Raw genomic sequence first — 14,753 nt, forward strand, 5'->3', positions numbered from 1 at the left:
TTTGTTGTCTTATCAACTTTCTTTTTTTTTATCTTAGCTAGACCGGTGTCCCGAATAGCAGAAAAAGTATTTAAAAAAAATAAAGAATCGACTGTTAGGCGGTACGATGTTCGCCAGGCCAGCTAGTTATTTATAAAAGTTTACATAGTGATTGCTAGCAAATAGAAAGCTTATAGATAACGTAGATTAGCCAATTTTAATGCATGTAATAGTAAAGAATAATGAATTTATGTTAGCCTATGCGTTTTTCAGTCCAACTATTAGGTGGTCCCAGAAAGAACCTAGTGGCCTGATATAGTTCTACGCAATATGTCAATACACGCTCTGTTACATCGCATAGTATGTTTTTTATACACATCAAAAGCTTCCTGCAAAAGACCCAGTTTAGCATGAATTTTTAACAGAGTATAACCCAACAACATATTCAATAAATAGCATGTGCAAGGAGTCTTTGCTACAGTACAGTAAACAAATGGGTGAATGACCACATCGGAAGAAAATCCTTCAAAGACATAGTACATGACGGTCGGTGGATATGTTGACTCCTGAAACAATTGCTCAAATATAAGAGGAGATATCGAGTGACCGCCGTTCATAGATTAGGGAAACTGCAGCTAGACTTGGACTATTAGTGGAGATTATATTAAAAAATAAAACCAGTTTCAAATTAAGTTTTATTTTTTATTTTATAGTCAATTCAATTTGGGACCACGCAGTTCTATGTTCTACTATTTTCCTGCTCCATTACTCTTGTATATTCCGACTATGATATTTTATTGATGTGCGACTCTCATCCCTGAGGTCGTGGGTTCGATCCCCAGCTGTGCATCAATGGACTTTCTATGTGCGTATTTAACATTCGCTCGAACGGTGAAGGAAAACGTCGTGAGGAAACTGGCTTGCCTAAACTAAAAAGTCGACGTCGTTTGTCAGGCAGAGGAGCCTGATCACCTATTAACCTATTAGACAAATGGTCATGAAACAGACACAGAAAACTTGGGCCCAAACCTAAAAAAAATTAGAATATATATAAATCTTTCAAATTTAAGTCTTAATTTATTGGACCAACGTTGTTTGAACAAAATTACAAATATTTTTCCAACAATTGTTCCTTTCTCCCTTCCTAGTTTCACGTCTACCCTCACTTTTTACTTTGCAGTCCAGTCTCCACAGAGGCATCGTGTGCATCAGTTTTCCGTGCGCTGCAGAGAGCTTGACAGCTTGCTTTTCCCTCAATAGAAGATAGACAATTATTTATTTATAATAATATATAACTTTCACTTGTTTATGTACGAAGATTTTGTGAGAAAAATAAATAAAGATTATTATTACTATTAGTTGACATAAGACAGTGCTATATGAAAGTTACCCACTAGTCATTCTGGAGCGTTTCGCCGGCCCATCATCCTCCATGATAATTTAGTGCCTTGTAACATCCGAACCGAACACACGTAATTTATTCTATCCGTAATTTAATATTTTATAATCGTTTTAATTATAATTTAATAATTGTTAGTAGATTATTTCCCTCAAGAAATAATCGACTGAATAAAGATGGTGTAGGCTGTATGGTATAAGCCAGGAATATTTTTGCGAAAATTTAATCTCTTAAAATTTAATCTTTATTATTTTCTAACTTGAGATAGTGCTACCATACCGCTTACGTAAAATGCTTTTAAATTTTAATTTGTGGTATTTTCATAGTATTGTAAAACCATTTAAGTTATAAGAAAGAATTTTAAAAAAATGGCGCAAACCTTTTAACGTTTGGGCCTCAGATTTCTAGAAGTACTTACATTATTTATTATCATTTCTCAATACAAAAAGAATGTATTTTATTTACATGAGAAACTTAATATGTATATACGAACGAGATACACGTCGCCATTAGCCGTCCCAATTTTAGTCTACTCTCATTCTCATATGTATCTTTAATGCCCTTTTGAATTGGTTAAACGCGCTAATATTACGAATTTTAGACGGTAATTAATTAAGTTTGTATTTTTGTAATTTGTACGCGGCTTCGCGTTGTTTAATTTTTTTTTCTAATAGAGTAGGTTATCAGGCTTCTAACACACGCTGTCGACTTTTTTGAGTCTAAGGCAAGTCGGTTTCCTCACGATGTTATACTTGTGCGAGTGTTAAATGTGCACGTAGAGAGATAGTCAATTGGTGTACAGCCGGATATCGAACCTACGACCTCAGGGATGAATATACTTATAAAAAATTTCATTATCTTTTTATATTATCATGATTCAAAAAACATGATTTTTCTGCTCATCCGATCGAGATGAGGATGTAACTTTTTGTTATTTCAATAAGTAACATTTATTCCAGTCTACCGTAGTATAATTTTTACTTGGCAAAAGTTTAACAAATATATACTATTTTAGATACTAAGATGAGTGTGTTCTGTACATTTTATGGAGTAAGTCAAGTTTTTGACGAGACTAACGTCATGATAACAAATTTAAAGTAACATGTAATGAATGATTAAGAGGTTTGTTGTGCTTCAGTCTATCGAAATAATTTTCGAACAACAACGATTCCTTAAATAAATTACTGTGTATCAAAGCAGCTGGTTTTCATGTTATTAAAACGTAACAAATTAAAGTTTATTGCATTTATTTAGAATAAATATAACTGTTAACATCGATCTTATTCTATTGCTTTTATAAAAGTAATCAGTGGGCGTAGGCGGGTGCGGCGTGGTGGGCGGGCGCAGAGTTGCTGACGACGGCGTTGAAACCGTTGTGTGGGTCAGCGGTGTATTGAACGCGACGGACTGAACCATCGGCTTCGACCAGAGAGTATTCACCGTTAACAACGTCTCCATGACGGCTCTCGTGCTGGGACTTGTTGTCACCGGTGTGGCCATCGGCTACGGAGTAGGCGAAGTCGTAGTTTGGGTTTGCGTCGTATTCCTCGTGTTGGGCGATGATGGTGTGGGCTGGAGCAGCGTGGACAAGGGGAGCAGCGTGGACGACTGGAGCGACTACAGCAGGGGCAGCTTGGTAGGCCAGACGGGCGGGAGCAATAGCCTGTCCGTGGCTAACGATGTTCTGAGAAGAGACTGCGGCAGCAGATGAGTAACGAGCGGGAGCAGCGTAAGAGAGAGGTGAGGCATAAGAGAGAGATCCGGCATTGTAGGCAATGGGCTGTTGGTGGCGGACTATGTTTTGTGATGAGACAGCGGCGGAGTAGCGAGCGGGAGACGCGTAAGAGAGAGGTGAGGCATAAGAGGCGGTGTTGTACGCAATAGGAGCAGCAACAGCGATTGGCTGTTGGTGGCGGACGATGTTCTGTGAAGAGACAGCGGAGGAGTAACGAGCGGGAGAAGCGTATGAGAGTGGAGCAGATTGGTATGCGACGGGAGCGGCTACGGCGATTGGCTGCTCATGGCGCACGATGCTCTGTGAGGAGACTGCGGAAGCTGGAGAGTAGTGAACTGCGGGAGCGGCCAAAAGACCGGCGCTGGACACCGCCAATACGGCGCTCAAAGCAATAATCTGGAAAGAGAATTAAAAATATGTTATATATAGAAGAGCACAATATTTTATTATTATTTAATAAATATTTTTTTAATAAATGTTTACTCACTTTAGAGAACATGTTTACTGATTTTTTCTGTGTTCACTGATGCATTGAAACTGTAACTACTTGCTTAAATACTAAGTCATGTAAGCAATGATTTGTCGAGGTCAGCGGGTCAGGTTTTTGGGTAGACCAAAACCAGTGCAAATTATTGGTACATGTTTAAAAGTCCTTTGGGCGTGTACTTTCACTATTCCAATGTTAGGCCTGTATTCAAAAGGTATCTGATATTGAAATCTTGTCTTGAGGGCCATCAAAAGTGGCAAGCTTCATAGAAAACAGTGGACTAATAGATGTTGAGACACGATGCACATTTAGAACCCGGCCTTATGTTAGTTTGAAAAGTGAGAGTCTAATATACTCGCATTTAGGCATGATTTTCCTTTAATTAAATATTAGGTCTAACCAGATTTCTCTACTTTCTCGAGTATAATAAAACTTATAAAAAAATTACATGTTTGAACCTTCTTGTATATATTATGTATTCCATCTTTGACTATGTTTAGTATAATAATTGGTTTTTGTTGTATAAAATTTATGTTAGCTGTAGGATTTTACGAAATAAATAAAAAAGTAATTAAAAAATATGTTTCATTGTATTTTTAATACTTCGGTATCCGTATATTTAGTATAAGTAATAAATATTGTAACATTCTAATTCTAGTTGTAACAAAACTACATGTGTCACTTTCGTGTAGAAATTTTTTACTGCACATTAGACCTCAATATGAATTCAATCTCTTAGTAATTTCAATTAAAAAGACAGACTGGCTTTTAGCATTTACAAAACAATTAGTATGAATTTACATTAACCGCGGTAATAATTAGGTATAATTTTACTCCGTCCTTAATATATTTTAATTTTGTCTTATTGTATGTAACTGGAAAGTCACCGGTTCCTGAAATATAGTAAAAACTACAAGAAGAACCTGGAAAAAATGTTCTTCTACTAGTTTCATTACCAATAAATAATAGTAAATAAATATATAATTAAGCTTTTTAGCTTTAAGAATTATTTAAAAATATGTAATGAAACACACTTTTCATTTTCAATAGCTTTAAGTCTCGAAACGGGCTTTTTGTGTTAATTATGTAATCCCTCGTAAGTTTCCTCGAAAAAAATGCTAAGGAAGGCTTAGGAAGGCTTGGTGACTTGCTGAATTTCTGATTCTTGGCTAATTAGTTCACCCCATATATGATATCTCTCTTTCTATTTTATTTTTTATTTTTTTCTTTGATTATTGTATTTTGTATGTGTTTTTTTGTAATAAATGTTATGTCTATGTTATATTATGTCTAAATGTAGAAACAAATTTATTATAAAAATGCGATATTTTTAAAAGCTTATACATTATAATGTATTAGTCAATACACTATCAAACCGGTTCCTTGTACAATAGGAAGTAATAATGTTGTGTAAGGTCAGTAAGGCAGAAGTCACTAACCCATCTCAATCGATAGAAAGGTCATTGCCTCGAATGAAGACGAGTCATGGGCGAGAGGATTCTCTGCAGATGTCTTATGTAATATAAATTGTAAGATTTATTTTGTGAAATTATTACATTTGGAGTATTAAAATGAAGGTATCAAGGTATACTATATTGTTATATTATTATTTTATACAAGACTAGCGGATCCGACAGACGTTGTCCTTACATACAAAAACACAGTGTTATCTGCCTTATTGGTGTGTCAGAAAACTATTTTTGAATCAAACATTTATCCAATATAGTGAAATTTCTATCGTATATTTATTTTACTTGGAACCGGCATGCCTTAGACCCAAACAGACGACAGCATTTGTTAGAAACAAAAGGCCTTCGCCTTTTAAAAAAATATTCATAATAATTCAAATTATTTTGTAATATCTCGACATAATAATTAAGTTATCTGCTGCATTATTTTTTTGAACACTATGTATTTTAGGTACATGGTCTTCACATATAATTATCAAATCAATGTATACAAAATGTTGTTAAAACTATTTTCTAAGATATTTCTATCTCTTGTCCATACTTCTCCATATGAAACTAACTTTTGGAAGGGCAACTAGTAACTTGTAATTTTGACTTTCAAAAGTGCTTTTAATATGCCTAATTGAAATAAATGATTTGACTTTAATGATCACAAAACAGATACGGAAAACTGAGCACATATATTTAACTTCAAGTGCGTTCCTAGGTTGGGACTTCAGCTGTACGGATATTGAACTCTATTGAACTTGCATTTAAAAACGTCAGGAACATTATTGGTATTGCTGAGGCCAAAGCCAAGAATTGTAGCGACATGATTTTTTAACGAACTTACATCAAGTTTTATTATATTTATGACAACGTTATATACGGTTTTATTATTCAATACGTAATACATATACTCGTATTATCCAATTATAATGGAACCAATGCTTACATATATAAATATATAAGACAATAGTCTATTATAGTCTGAAATTAAACAAACTGAGCTCATCTCGTCTTGTCAATCATTAATATCCATTCATTCTAACGTATCAGTGGTCTAAATATATTTATTTAAAGATGTTGAAAGGAAATTTTAAGTAAATCTGTGATACAAACTATGAATGTGTTATAAGAAAATTAATATATCATCATGTTTTTAATAGTAAGTGCTTGTGAAACTATTTGTAATTTTGGACCGCTACGACGGTGTCTTGGCATGTTTCGTTATATGCAAGTAGGTGATCGGCTTTCTATGCCTGATGCTAATCAATTTTTGTTTATAAAACATGCAAATGTCCTTGCGATGTTGTCACGAAATTGAGTGTTCATTACGCACAAAAACCCATCGGCCCACGGCCGTTTTTAGAACGAATTCGCCATATTCAATATAACACAAAGTCGAAGTTATCACTTACTATATTATTAGTTATACTTAAAAGTTATTACTTATTTACTAGCTATGACCTGCGGCTTCGTACACGACAATTCGGTAGTCTTAGCCTTCTCTAATAATGGAGCACTCGTTTGTCAATGTATATCAAAAACCCACTCAGTCTTCTGTCTCCTTCACTCACTTTTTATATAATAAAAATAAAATATCCTGTATTCGAGCACTATATAATGGGGATTATATTAAGTCCATGGCATTATGCTTAACATTAGTACACAGCCTCCAACGGAGGCCATCAAATTCTTACACTTGTCTCTCGTCCCCGCCACCAATTTCCAATATATTATTTTTATTTCTTTCCTCGTCCTGAAAATAAAGATCCATTCGGTAATTATGCGTGTATATATATCGGCGACTTTTGTTTATATAGGTTTGAAAAATTTATTACTTTCAGATTATACTCACAATCATACAGGTAGCGAAAACTAATCAAAGTTCTCCTGAAGGTTATACTAGATATCCTTTTCCAAATAAGATTACCGTTTACCGATCTCTAAGGCAACCAAAAGCTAACAATGAAATCATGCAATACGCTCCTTTGCTCCTAAATCCACCAGAAAATAACTATGACTATACAGCAACTACTAAATATGATGAGAATACTAAAAATTATGAAGAGGATATTTCCTATTTGGAACCACGTTATGATGAAGATTCTCGCCCAAAAAAACCTCCGTCTTTTGTACCAGGTTATAATTTAGACTTACAAAGAATTCTGGAAAAGGAAAGTAGAACGGAACAAAATGTCAAGGTATTGATTGAACGTTATTAAAGTTTTTATGTAATTTAAAATAGTGTTATTATCTATATACATTTAATGAATTGCTCTTCATTCGTTTCGCTAAAACTCTAGAATGGCTGGACCGATTTGGCTAAATTTGATCTTGAAATATTTGTGGTAGTTCAGAGAAAGTTTAAAATGTAGGAAACATAAAAATACGTAAAGAAAAATACTAAAAAAGTCATTTGAATTTTCCAATAAAAACTTCTCTTTTTAGAAATAAACAAACTGTCCCTTAGTCGTCATTTATTTATTTACAGATTCAAAAATTTGTTTTTTATAGCTATAGTATAAGTTCCGATCTCGTTGGCCTTTTAAAATGTGTAACATTTATTGAAACAAATAAATGTAGGTGATACGAAGTTCACAAGGTCATCTAGTATTACATATCAGTAAATATGTACTTTTTGTTTCGTTCGTTTAACTCGAACATGAAAACCAAAATCCTGTTTTTAACAAAATGCATATAACACTTATAAATAAATAAAAAATATTAAAAAAGTAATGCTCTAAATTTACATTTACTGCCAATTCATAAATAAAAATGTCAGGTCGCCTATAAAATGCTAATTGAAATAAGTCCGGTGTTTCAGCCTTTAAATAATTAATAATTTTTCATATTATTCGATTTATGCCTTTACAAATCAATTTTTCAGGTAAAAAACCACTTACCCCATATCCTAGAATATAACATAGATAAAGAAAGAGCCAGAATTCCATTTAAAAGTAACAATATTCAGCACAACGTTATTTCCATGCAAAAGGATAGACCGGATATGAAATATAAAGAAGAAGGCCGATTAAACAGAAATAACATCATAGAAAGCGATAAAAGGTGAATTTTCTCAACATTTATTAAGTTACGGTCATTTTAGAACCCTAAAATATGCAACATGTTTTTTTTTTCACTGTCAAAAGCTGCAGTTTTTTCTGCAATTTATCCCCTTCCTCATGTTAGCAAAAGTTCAGCCGTTCGTGTCAGCAGTTCTCTCCTATAGTACAACTATAACATATATTTTTTAACTTATCTTCTATTCATTTCAGATATCCTAAGAACCTGTTAGACTTGGAGTCAAAAGATATTCAACCATATCTTGTTGTTAAAACGCCTCGTCTGCATCTGAACGTTGCACGCGCATACAACTTTGCGTTTATTCCGCATAAGGCGTTACCTCACATAAACGAACTGTTGTTACGAAAAATAACTTCGCAACACGAGAAAAATTTTCACAAAACTTTCTTAGCTTCACATTCTAATAAAAATAATTGTCATTCTCCACAACCATATTATTAATCTATTTGTAAGTTTGTATTGTCATACTTTATATAAATCTCATTCATCAAATTATTATTAAGATATAGAACTTATCTAATATTAGGTCCTTACATATGAAATTGGCGTTTTGTATGGGAGGAACAAAAAGTGGAATATTTTTAAATATAATATATTTAATTAATCAAAGTATGAACCATTGTTTTCTATGCACTTTTGCCATCTCATAGGTAGTTCATTGATCCCTTTACTAAAAAAACCAGTCGGACGGGAATCAATAAAATCTGTGAAGGCGATTTGGACTGCCCCATCAGAGTTAAATTTTTTCCCTTGCAAGAAGTTGTCCAAATTTCCAAAAAAATGGTGATCTGTTGGAGCAAGGTCCGGGGAGTACGGAGGATGTCTTAGACATTCCAATTGAAGCTCTTCTTATTTGGTAGCCGTCTGATGTGCAGTGTGTGGTCTAGCATTGTCGTGAAGTAGCAGTGGCGTGGAGCGATTGACCAGCCTAGGTTGTTTAGCCGCTAGCTTTTCCATCATGGTTTGCAATTGCTGACAATAGACATCAGCCGTAATAGTCTGGCCAGATTTGAGAAAACTGCAATGAACAATACCGACACTAGTCCACCAAACGCTTACAAGTAACTTTTTTGGGGTTAATTTTCGCTTGGGGCAGGATTTGGCTGGCTGGCCAGGATCCAACCATTGCGCTGAGCGCTTCCGATTATCGTAAAGAATCCATTTTTCATCACAGGTAATGATTCGGTTTAAAATACCTTCATTATTGTGCCGGTTCAGTAATGTAACGCAGCAGTCGACGCGCATTTGCCGGTTCGCTTCAGTCAATTCGTGAGGTACCCATCTTTCAAGCTTTTTAATATTCCCAATTTGCTTCAAGTGAATTAAAACAGTTTTATCACTAACACCGCAGCCTGCAGCTAACTCGGACGTGGTTTGCGATGGATCCGCTTCAACAATAGCCTTCAATACTTCATTATCAACTTGGGTCTCAGGCCGTCCACGGGGCTTGTTCTGCAGGTCGAAATTTCCAGAACGAAAACGTTGGAACCAAAAACGAACAGAGTTTTCTTTTGCAACATGACCGCCATACACATCATTCACCCTTCGAGTCGTTTCCACAGCACTAGTGCCACGGCGGAACTCGTACTCGTAAATAATGCGATACTTTAAGTTTTCCATTTTGTAAAATGAGTGACGCAAACAGAAAAAAACAGAAGAAAAAAATAAATGAATGACGGTCATCGAAGCACAAATACATGAGTAAATAGCTGTACAAATTTTAATTTGGAATTCTTAACCAAAGAGGAGATATTTGAGGTCAAAGTGGCCAAACGTAAAACGCCAATTTCATATGTAAGGACCTAATATATAAAATTCTCGTGTCACAATGTTCGTTCCCATACTCCTCCGAAACGGCTCGATAGATTCTTATGAATTTTTTAATGCATATTCAGTAAGTGAGAATCGGCTACTATCTATCTTCAAACCCCTAAGTGATAAGGGGTGTCCACCCCAATTTTTTTTTAATTATATAGATAAATTATGTTTTTCTTTTATTACGTGGCATTAAAAATACATACTGTAACCCTTAAAATTCACCCCTCTACGATTAACTCCTATTTTTCATTATAGTAGATAGTTATTTTTATTGAACTAAGAAAGATTTCCTAGAAATAATATACATAGCAAAACAACGTTTGCCGGGTCAGCCAGGTAATATATAAAATGAAACCCAACTATCACTAGACAACTAAATGAATTATAATACGACAGACAATATTTAATAATTGCGCCATTATCTACTGGTTTTTAAATGTAGATCAACCTTCAGATAATCAGAGAAGTGTGCAATTTGACCGGATAGGTCGGTTTGCCCAACAATTTAGGCTTTAAAGTCTTGTCATCTAACTTTAGATTGTTATCATGTATCAATTATATTTATTTATTGTATTGGTATCATTTAGCCAGGCTGGGCGAAAACTCCTTTTTCAAATGCTTAATGTCGCAAATAGCTTATATTTATAGTTTTAATTACTTATTGGGCTCTCTTGTATATTTACTTTGAAAATAAAATGATATTGTATATTGAAATAAATTCTTCGTTTATTATTTTAAATAAATAGTCAATAATCATTTGGTCAGAGCTACTACTAATAGTAAGTTCTTAGTGGTAGTATTGGTGAGCGGGTGCAGCGTAGACGGGAGCTTTGAGGAGGACAGGTGCGGCCTTGACTAGGGTTGGGGCGGCGGTGGGAGCGGTGTTGTGGACGACCGCGTTGAAACCGCTGTGGTCATCAGCGGAGTACTCTACGGTTCTGATGGAGCCATCAGCTTCGTGGAAAGAGTAGGAGCCCTTTACGACATCACCGTCGCGGACCTCCTGTTGCTGCTTGTCATCACCGGTGTGAGGGTCGGCCACGGAGTAAGAGTACTCGTATTTGGGGTAAGCCTGGAATAAAAGAGATTTAAAAGTAAGTTATAGTATTTCCAAATGCAAAAAAGAATCAAAGTAGTATTATTGTATATAACTTACGATTTCTTCGTGAGCAAGGACCTTAGCGACGGGAGCGGCGTAGTGTACTGGAGCAGTTTGGTAGGCAACTGGGGCGGAGTGGTAGGCAACTGGGGCAGGAGCAGCGTGGTAGGTCACTGGAACTGGAGCAGCGTGGTAGACGGGAGCGGGAGCGGCATGGTAGACTGGGGCAGCTTGGTAAGCTACAGGGGCGGCGATAGCTAGCTTGGCTTGTTGCTGGTCATGACGGACAATGCTCTGGGAAGAGACGGCCGCAGCGGAGGAGTAGTGAACGGCAGCTGGCAGTAAACCAGCCGACGACACTGTCACCAGAGCGAAGAGAGCTACCAACTGAAAGAATATAACCGTTAAAATTTTGCAACGGATGACCGATATCGAGCAACTAAATAAAATAAAATCTAATTTATTTTTAAACTTACTTTGGAGAACATGTTAATTGTTTTTGTTCTGTTAGACGAATGATATTTTTTCGATATGTCGATCATATTTTATAGGTTAGCTTCTTGTGTTACCTTGCCTGAGGGCACTTCAACGGAATGTATTACATAGATTACTTTCATTGACATGCCTACGCGTGACGCATTAGTCAACATAAATCAAACTCAGATTAGTTGATTTCGTATAAATGTGACCTTGAACTTTCCAATATCAATCCATAATATATTTAGAAAATGAAAATGAAAAAAAAAACATTATTTGTGATTTATTAATTTGATAAAAGAAGAGGGAGAAAATAAATAATGCAGCTTTAGGAAGAATAACTAAGGTAGCAGATGTTGGCAGGTTAACATGGCAAGAGGAACAGAAAAGTGGAGGATGAAAGTACTAAACTGGTGCCCAAGGTGGATAAACCAAATTAAGGAAACAGTAGGTGGTACATGGAAGAGAGTGGCACAGTGCAGAGAGGAACAGCGGGATTTGTAGGAGGCCTTTTCTAAAAAAGTGCACACAGATACCTAAAAGAAGATAGAAATGTGTTTAAGTGTAAACGTATATGAAATAAACGGCTATTATTAGATTATTAATTTGTTAAAACATCTTTCGCATGGTTTGAAGTTAAGTGAAAAACGTGGAACAAATGTTGTACATGCACTCTCCTTCCACTGTGTGCACTGTACTCCGTGTGGATAGAACTATCAGCGAGCTTGCTTCCTGCCTCAGCCAGATGCTTACTTAATTACTGTAGAAGATTCTCCTTTCTTTGATAGAAGCAATGATATATAAATAATAATAATATATCAACACTTGATAAACCCATGATATTGAATACTAATAAATTCTGTGATGTTGTTTGAAACCACCAAAATTTAAATTATAAACGTTATTTAAAATCATTGAGTTGGTTAACTTTATTCTAAGGAAAACTGCATAATTCACTGAACTCAGAAGAAGGTTAATCATATTAGTGTTTAGATGGTAGGAAAGGTATTAATTTATTCCAATTCTAACAACCACTTAAACATTTGTTATTATAGAATACTTGGGTCTGAAAAATAAATTGGTGTAACCATATTTGCAAAACCGTTGTGGCATATACACTTTCTTTAAATTAAAAAAAACGACCACAAATTTTAAAATGAATGTAAATGAAACACGACATTTTAAGAGATTTTCAGCGATTAAAAAATCAAATACATTTAAAAGAATTTAATAAAAGTATTATTCATGACAGAAATATGGTTGTGACAAAATTGATGTTTCGCTAGACCCTAATGGTTGTGGGTAACGTTATGGGTAACTAGATAACAATTATTCAGTCCATTTTTTTAGAACAGTGAACTAACGGGCATTTCAATAGGAAAATGAATTAATAAATGTTAGATATATATTTTTTCAAAACATTTATTTGGGTCTGAAAATGAACTAATTGAACATATTATTTATGTTTTTTCGGTCAAATTTCACACGGTGCGGTGCGACTTCATAATGTTATAAAGGAAGTAATAATATTATTAAATTAGTAAATTTCCGTCAAAAATGTGTGAAGATGAGTTAATAATGTCAATGGAACGAGTTTCTATCGAGGAAATTACGTAAATCTTTGGGAAATAGTATTTGGAACCTTGAATTACAGGAAATTAATAACAACGATTAAAGTGTACTTCCGTTTATATTAATATGCTTCATTCAGTTAAAGAAAAGGTAGAGTTCAACATAATTATTATACAAAAAAAAACCACGGATGAATGGCAGTGTGTACCTTTTTATTTTTAATAAAATAAGCTACCATTATTTACATTTATATCACATATATAAACAATACATACACATAGTAAATAAAACAGTAATAGATTAAAATATTTACAAAAAGACAATTTCTTACAGTATAGGAACTGAGGTATCCTGACCTTTTGTCAGTGAACTGAGCGGACGATTAAAAACGTCTGTTAAGACATTTTCGAGAGGTTAGATTTCGTTGAGGGTACGAATAGTAAACGCAGTCGATGGCGCCTCCTAACGTAACCATCCGGCACACTGAGGACTAGGTACTGGAGCACTGCTATTTGTACCTGTACGTAGGTTTGAGACCTCAAAATTCAATATTTGTTTTTAGCTGGTGTTATTATATGGCACTTGGGATTTAAGATAAAAGGTAAATTGTGAAGAGACTTTAAACATTATTTCTTATGTTTTAATAATTATTCTTTATGAGCTCAGTCATAAAAGATGTTAATTAAATTTAAAAACTGTTTAAATAAAAACATAAAATACTTTTTACATTCTTATATTTTATAATAAATAATCATTGTTAACTCCAATCAATGTTTAACACTTATAAAGTGTTTTTAAATCTTAGTGGTAGTATTGGTGAGCGGGTGCAGCGTAGACGGGAGATTTAAGGAGGACAGGTGCGGCCTTGACTAGGGTTGGGGCGGCGGTGGGAGCGGTGTTGTGGACGACTGCGTTGAAACCGCTGTGGTCATCAGCGGAGTACTCTACGGTTCTGATGGAGCCATCAGCTTCGTGGAAAGAGTAAGAGCCCTTTACAACATCACCGTCGCGGACCTCCTGTTGCTGCTTGTCATCACCGGTGTGGGGGTCAGCCACGGAGTAAGAGTACTCGTATTTGGGGTAAGCCTGAAATAAAAGAGATTTAAAAGTAAGTTATAGAATTTCCAAATGCAAAAAAGAACCAAAGTAGTATTATTGTATATAACTTACGATTTCTTCGTGAGCAAGGACCTTAGCGACGGGAGCGGCGTAGTGTACTGGAGCAGTTTGGTAGGCAACTGGGGCGGAGTGGTAGGCAACTGGGGCAGGAGCAGCGTGGTAGGCAACTGGGGCAGGAGCAGCGTGGTAGGCAACTGGGGCAGGAGCAGCGTGGTAGGCAACTGGGGCAGGAGCAGCGTGGTAGACTGGGGCAGCTTGGTAAGCTACAGGGGCGGCGATAGCTAGCTTGGCTTGTTGCTGGTCATGACGGACAATGCTCTGGGAAGAGACAGCCGCAGCTGAAGAGTAGTGAACGGCAGCTGGGAGAAGACCAGCTGACGACACAGCCACCAGGGCGCAGAGAACTACCACCTATAAACACACGGGTAAAATATGTTAAAATGTTTATAGATTATATAAATCTTTAGCCTACTTTTGCGTTACTTACTTTGGAAAACATGTTTCGTTGATATGAATTTCAACTGATGAAT

General features: G+C 35.5%; 3 protein-coding genes across 3 annotated transcripts; 1 reads left to right on the forward strand and 2 right to left on the reverse strand.

Moving 5' to 3' along the window:
• Window positions 1-2,608: 2,608 nt before the first annotated feature.
• Window positions 2,609-3,630, reverse strand: LOC125051013 (larval cuticle protein A1A-like). The gene is made up of 2 exons (XM_047651134.1): window positions 3,601-3,630; window positions 2,609-3,509 (listed from the first exon to the last, which is right to left on the reverse strand). The coding sequence occupies exons 1-2, from the start codon at window positions 3,610-3,612 to the stop codon at window positions 2,685-2,687; spliced, it is 837 nt and encodes a 278-aa protein (XP_047507090.1). The 5' UTR covers window positions 3,613-3,630; the 3' UTR covers window positions 2,609-2,684.
• Window positions 3,631-6,098: 2,468 nt separating this feature from the next.
• LOC125051015 lies at window positions 6,099-8,617 on the forward strand. The gene is made up of 4 exons (XM_047651136.1): window positions 6,099-6,216; window positions 6,899-7,255; window positions 7,942-8,120; window positions 8,330-8,617. Exons 1-4 carry the CDS (start codon window positions 6,205-6,207, stop codon window positions 8,577-8,579), a joined length of 798 nt encoding a protein of 265 aa, XP_047507092.1. The 5' UTR covers window positions 6,099-6,204; the 3' UTR covers window positions 8,580-8,617.
• A 2,072-nt stretch (window positions 8,618-10,689) lies between these two features.
• LOC125051291 (cuticle protein-like) lies at window positions 10,690-14,753 on the reverse strand. The gene is made up of 5 exons (XM_047651506.1): window positions 14,711-14,753; window positions 14,275-14,634; window positions 13,921-14,190; window positions 11,113-11,442; window positions 10,690-11,028 (listed from the first exon to the last, which is right to left on the reverse strand). Exons 1-5 carry the CDS (start codon window positions 14,720-14,722, stop codon window positions 10,744-10,746), a joined length of 1,257 nt encoding a protein of 418 aa, XP_047507462.1. The 5' UTR covers window positions 14,723-14,753; the 3' UTR covers window positions 10,690-10,743.

The sequence above is a fragment of the Pieris napi genome, chromosome 7 (assembly GCF_905475465.1).
Source record: "Pieris napi chromosome 7, ilPieNapi1.2, whole genome shotgun sequence".
NCBI classification, from domain to species: domain Eukaryota; kingdom Metazoa; phylum Arthropoda; class Insecta; order Lepidoptera; family Pieridae; genus Pieris; species Pieris napi.